Here is a 6,595-nt window from a genome sequence, read left to right on the forward strand (position 1 = left end):
AGGAACGTGACTTCCTTTCGGGTTAGAACTCTAAATTAAAGTGGCCCTCACCCTCTGAATAATTCAAGGAAGAGGAGTAAAGTCACTGCTCAGCACTGCCAAACAACTCGGGAGGATGTCAGTGGATTGTCTGTTTTTCGAGTCCTATCGGCTCACGCCATAATGTCACTCCTGGTCACTTCATATTTAGATCCACACGCAAGAATTCTAATGCAATGGAGAGGCACAATGCACAAAACACACACATACTAGAATTTCCCCGTGACAACGCTACACCCATGCAATGTAAGAATAGGCTCGCCTCTAGCAATGCTAACAGGTCATCCCGTCTGCATTCAGTGAACCTGGCTTGTTTTGCGAATTGTCAACTCACTCATGGAGCCAGCTGGGTACCCCGACGTCCTATGGCGCGCTTCTGACTCAGGCTCTCGCGAGTAGCCCCCCATTGCAACCCCATGTTACAGGGGCCCGCCCCAAAGGCACGCCTGTGAGGTTGCTCAATAATCACTCGAGGCACGTTGTATATTACCGCTGTATTTATTTAGCGTACATGTGTAATGGTACCGAGGAGCGTCGGCCGGCACACACTCTCCTCTCGCTGCTCGGCGCGCTAATCCTGCGCGCGCACCCCCGGCGCCAACATGGCCGCCTGCGTCACGTCAACGTGACGTGACAACAACTAGACCGCTGCATATCTCCCCCTTTTGCCAAACCAAAGATCAGTCACTTACAGTTCGCATTTCAGTTCAAAGTCTTGGAACCTGGAAGGCCTTACAACTTGTCTTCCGCTCCTGGTCACCTTACCAATGTTCCCTCGAGCCCCTTGGCTCTGCGTCTCCTCGATTTCTGTTCCTCCACTCATCGCTCCTTCGCTGTTCATATTGCCTCTCGGCCTGTCCATCTCTACCACTGGGGTCTCACCCCCTGACTCGCCTTCTTGCTCCTCTCCTGCACCTGCTTCTTCCATTTTTTCACTTCCGCCCGTCTTGTTCTCTTCATCCACGTCTTCCATGTCTTCACCTTCCGGACCCCACTGTTCCCATCTCAATATCTTGTTGCACCGGGCCATGCGGTCCTGCGACCACACGTTCCCATCACTGAGCAGGGCCGCTCGATCGTAAACTTCCTTAACCTGCATCGGCTTGCTGTACTTGCTGTCTCCCTTTCTTTGTAGGGTAGCCAGCTTTACTCTCACCCATTCTCCTCTCTCTAAATGAGTGTCCTTCACATTCCTCCTCTTATTGTAGTTGTTGGTGTAGATGGCTTGTGCTCTCTCCAGATTTGCTCTTACTACCGCCGGAGACCATTCGCTGGTCACCACCTTCTCCTTCCAGGTTCTGTTGTCGTGCGTGAAGGGTTCACGTCCTCTCAATATTTGAAACGGGCTGTACCCCGTGCTCGTGGGCGTTATTCTGTAGGCCCATACCATGTTCTCCAACGCTTTCTTCCAGTCTTTATTACAGGTGATGGCCGCTTGTATGGCCCCCATCACCACTCTGTTAAATCGTTCCACCAGACCGTTGCCTGCCGGATGGTATATGGCCGTGTGCTTTACAGAGATGCCATTTCTCCCCATGAATTGTTTCCATCTTTCCGACGTGAACTGTGGTCCATTGTCACTTAAGATGGACTTGGGAATTCCTTCTCGGGTGAATGTTTCCGATAGAAACTCCAGGATGTTCTCCGTGTCCATGGATTCGCTCACTTTTATTTCTGGCCATTTGGAATAACGGTCGATGAGGACACACACGTATTTCTGTATGCTCTGGTCATCCAGCACCGGTCCTAGAATGTCTATTGACAACTCTTCCCACGGGTTTGAGGGAGTGTCGAATTTTCCCAGGGCTGGACGTAGTGGTCTCAATGTTTTGTCGGCCCCCTGACATTGGGGACATTCTCTGACATGCCTCTCTGCTCTTACGTCCATACCTGGCCACCAGTAGTTCTGTTTCGATCTGGCCTTGAGTTTCCCTATGCCAAGGTGGCCTTCGTGTAATAAGTCCAGCAGCTTGTTGATGAGATTCATGGGGGGAATTACTCTGTCTCCCCGGTAGATGAATATGCCCTTGTCTCCTACTGTCAGTTCTTCTTTCACGTCATAAAAAGGTTTGAGGTTGGTTTTCACCTTTTTCTTATCAGGCCACCCTTGTGTGATGTGCGCTCTTACTTCCTTAAGGTCCGAATCTTCTTCATAGGCTTCAGTCCACTCTTGTATGCTGATTATCTTCTCTTGGTCCTCTATGAGAGCTACCATCTCTCCTCTGTCCGCTGGGTCTTCTTCTCCCGGCTCCATGGCCGCCGCTCGACTCAAGTAGTCCGCCACTCGATTCTTGTTTCCAGGGATGTACTCCACATCGTATCTGAATTCCAACAGTTTTAAGGACATCTTCGATATCCGGGGCGTGGCACTGGCGTGCCCGCACGATGTTAATACCTTCACTAACGGCTTGTGGTCCGTCTTAAGCAGAAATCGGGTACCCCATAGGAACTGCCGGAACCTCGTCATGGCCCACACTACCGCCAACATCTCCTTCTCGATGACGCTGTACTTGCCTTCTGTCTCCGTCAGTGCTCTGGAGGCGAAGCTGATTGTCTCCATGTCCCCTCTTCCTCGGTCTTGCATGAGTACAGCGCCTAACCCCTTGTCGCTGGCGTCGGTGATGAGTATGGTGGCGCCTTGTGGGTCGTACCCCTTGAGTGGTATGGCTTCCAGGATTCCCTTTTTGATGACTTCAAATTCTGCTTGGGCTTCCGGTGTCCACTGAAACACCGTGCTCTCTCTGGTCAGCCCCCTCATGTTGTAGGTCTTGGATGCGAAATGTACCACGAACTTGCTATAGTACTCCGCCATCCCCAGGAACGATCTGACTTCCTCCTTGTTCTTGGGGGGCGGTGCTTCAGCGATGGCTTTCACGTTCTCCGTCTTGGGTGTGATCCCCTGTCGCCCTATTTCATGGCCTAAATAGGTTACCGATTGCAGTCCCAACCGACATTTCGACCATTCTGCCGTGAGACCTTTGGCTTCCAGTGTTTGTAGTACTTTTTCTAGTTTCCGGTCATGATCTCTCCTATCTCTCCCCATCACTAGGATATCGTCCTGGAAGTACTGTACATCTTTGCAGTCTCTGAACAATTGGTGCATCATCTTCTGAAAGACGGCTGCCGCCGAGGCTAGTCCGAACGGCATGCGACAAAATCTGTAGCACCCAAACGGGGTGATGAACGATGTCAGGCTTTTGCTGTCCGGGTGTAGAGCTACCTGGTGGTAAGCTGATGTAAGGTCAATGGTGGAGTACCACTGAACTCCTCTGGTTTTTGCCAACATCTCCTCTATCTTGGGAAGGGGAAATTTCTCCACCACTATGTTTTTATTGAGTTCTCTCAGGTCCACGCAGAGCCTGACCTTCCCGTTGGGTTTCATCACGACCACCAAGGGCGCCAGCCATTCGGCGCAGGTAATGGGTTCAATGATGCCCTTCTTCTCCAGATCTTGGAGTTCTGTCTGGACGGCGTCCCTTACTGCAATGGGCACATTCCTCACTTTATGTGCTACTGGTGTGGCTCCTTCCTTAAGCACTATTTTATGTTGAAATTTCTCCATTTTCCCTACAGTGCCCCCAAACACTTTTGGGTAGTTTTTCTTCCATCTGTTCATGTCCGGCCATTCCTCCTGTTCTGTGAGCAGAATTTGTTCCTTCCCTCCTGGGTCGAGTTTTATGCCTAGGTCGCCCTGGTCTAACCATCCTAGGACGGAGGGTCCTTTCTCGGCCACATATAGTTTACACCACGCTGATCGGCCTCTGAACTCGAACAGTAGACGTCGGAAGCCTAGCATGGGAATGCGATCCCCATTATAGGTAACTGGTCGTATGTCTAGTTTCTCCAGATCAGGGCCCAACTTGGTTTGGAACTTTTCTTCCCACACTGCTCTCTGTATAATGGTAAATGGGGATCCGGTGTCTGCCACTACTGAAATGGTGATGCCGCCCATGGACATCTCTAGGACTGGTTTGGTTGATCTCTTGTCGTCTACGCTCAATACCTGATCGTATATACATAAGACGGTGACCACTTCTTCCTCTGTGGCTTCCTCCAGGTCTTCTTCGCTTTGGTCAACATATTTCACCACTCCTTTCTGTTGTTTCTTCCGACACACCTTCTCGTAGTGACCTATGATACCGCAGTGCAGGCATTTGGCTCGGAATGCCGGGCAACGTCTGTCGTGGGCTTCGTGGGACCAACTTCCACACCTGTAGCACGTTCTCTTGTTCTCACTGTTCGCTTGTTTCCCTTGCACTCTGCTAGTCCCTTTGGCTATGGGTTGTTTGTTTTTCTGGTCCTTGCGGTGATCTCCCTCCTGTATCCTGTTCACCATGGTTGGGGTGACCGCCTCCTTTTTTTTTGCATCAGCGCACCTCTTCGCGAGTTCTGCCCTCTTCACTATGACCAGTACTTCTTTGAGTGAGGTGTCCCCACTCGCCCACAGCTTGTCTTGCACGTTTGCACTAGTGGTGTGCATGACCACCTGGTCTTTTATGAATTCATCTTCCCACAGTGCGTACTTACACGGGGCTGCTAGCTTTCTCAACGCTGCTACATACTCTTCGATGGATTCCCCCACCTTTTGTTTCCTTTGCTGGAAGTTATATCTATCCACTGAAACACAGATGGCGGGGCGGTATCGCTCATCTAGGTCCTCCACTGCATGCGCGTACACATCGTCGTCTGTGTCTTCTCTCTTCGTTGGTGCTAGACTCTTGTATATTCTCAGTCCTTCTGGGCCCAGATTTAGTAGCAGGATGCGTTTTTTTCTCTGAGGAGTGAATTTCTCTTCATTTTCGTCCTCCAGGACCCCTATGAAATTGTCTATATATTCCTTCCAGTCCTCCCATTTCATCAGTGGGTCTCCGGGTTTCGTTAGGAATTGCACGGGTGCAATCGCATACCCTGCCGGGGTACTCATCTTCACCTCCTTGGCGCTCGTTCCGTCGGTGGCCTTGCTCGGGGGGCTGCCTGGGGTGTTGTTGTTGTTCCCTGTGTGCTTGATTCTCTGGGGGCTCTTGTTACTAGACCCCACTTCCTCCTCTTTGGTAGCCAGCGCAGCGCTCCCCGTACGTGGGTATGTGTGAAGGTGGCGCGTGTGCTCTTGGCCGTTTGTGGATAGCGTCGTCCCTGTGGCTTATATGCAGCTCGTGTGCTGTACTGTGGCACTGCCACGCTCCTCGGATGCTCCGTACCTCGGATCGTCCAACGTGGTTGACTAGGACGTTTCCCGTGACTCCACCGCTCCAGGCAGGCCTGTCTGGTGTTCCGTTTTGGGCCTGGTGACCTGCTTGCGTGTCTTCCTTCGCCTCGTGGGGCCACGTGGAGTGTTGCCCTCTCCTGTGCTCCCGCGTCGGTCTGGTCTCTATCCCGACCTCGTCGCCACTGTGAGGTTGCTCAATAATCACTCGAGGCACGTTGTATATTACCGCTGTATTTATTTAGCGTACATGTGTAATGGTACCGAGGAGCGTCGGCCGGCACACACTCTCCTCTCGCTGCTCGGCGCGCTAATCCTGCGCGCGCACCCCCGGCGCCAACATGGCCGCCTGCGTCACGTCAACGTGACGTGACAACAACTAGACCGCTACAACGCCCGCTGGCCAGGACCTACCTTCTTGGCATGAGATTGGAAACCTCCCATCCTGCTCCGGGCAACCACCTCCAAGTGAGGCACACAGGTGAGGGCTGTTGCTCTGGCACAGCCAATGATTGGCACAGGTGCTCTGGTGGGCATTCGCTGATTCTGGGATATAAAGTGGTGGGGACGAATGAGAAAACAGAGACAAGAGGAGGCACGTAGTAGATAAACGAGTGAGTGCAGGGGGAGAAATGAGGTGGCAGCGAAAAAGAGCGAATAAAGGAGGAGAGAGGGGTAAGAGAAATGGAGAAGAGAGTAATGGTGACAGGACAGACAAAATTGGTAATGTATAAAAGGAAATATGGAAAACGGAAGTAGGAAGCGAATCTATAATGTGTCAAGGCCAATAACGTAGAATTCAAGAGAAAGCTTAACCGGGATAAATAAGATAAATAAGAAAACCGGGTGAAAGCCGGAGAAATGAAGCAAAGACAGAACCTAGACGGTAAAATGGGTCATGTGAAGGACATAGAGGGGAGGTGGCGAACGGTATGCTGAAAAGTAAAGGAAGGGGCGAGCGACATGAACCAAAGACAGTCTGAGAGAAAATACATCAGGATTAGAAGGAAGGAGGGGCTTGCGTGGCAAATAGGATCAAAGAGAGAGAATCAGAAAGACCACAAGATGTGGTCAGGCAAGGAGGACAGGAAAGGACACGAGAAGGAGGCCCCCGGGGGAAGTAAGACCAGCGGTCTAGTCTTCCCCCGGGGAGTTCGCGCAAAAGGAAGGACAGGGGAGGAAGGGGTGGGATAAGGGGTGGGGTCGCAGGTAGGGTTAAAAGGGGCAGGAAGAGGAAGTCCTTCCTCTTCCATTCCCCAGCGCCTCAGGGAGGAATAGTTAGTGGACCGTTGGCCACCCGCCCACCCGGCAATTACATGACTAGTTGAGGAGGTCATGTTTTTCAGCGTGCCA

General features: G+C 51.8%; 1 protein-coding gene across 1 annotated transcript in view; it reads right to left on the bottom strand.

The window, feature by feature from the left end:
• Positions 1 to 5,779, bottom strand: part of LOC146871537 (protein FAM107B-like) — a 126,810-nt gene extending 121,031 nt beyond the window's left edge. The window contains exon 1 of the mRNA XM_085599759.1: positions 5,657 to 5,779. Coding sequence (XP_085455885.1) covers positions 5,657 to 5,779 — 123 coding nt within the window. The remainder of the gene's footprint in view (positions 1 to 5,656) is intronic.
• Between the last annotated feature and the right edge of the window lie 816 nt (positions 5,780 to 6,595).

Source organism: Triturus cristatus, chromosome 1_1, assembly GCF_964204655.1.
Source record: "Triturus cristatus chromosome 1_1, aTriCri1.1, whole genome shotgun sequence".
In the NCBI taxonomy this organism is placed as follows: domain Eukaryota; kingdom Metazoa; phylum Chordata; class Amphibia; order Caudata; family Salamandridae; genus Triturus; species Triturus cristatus.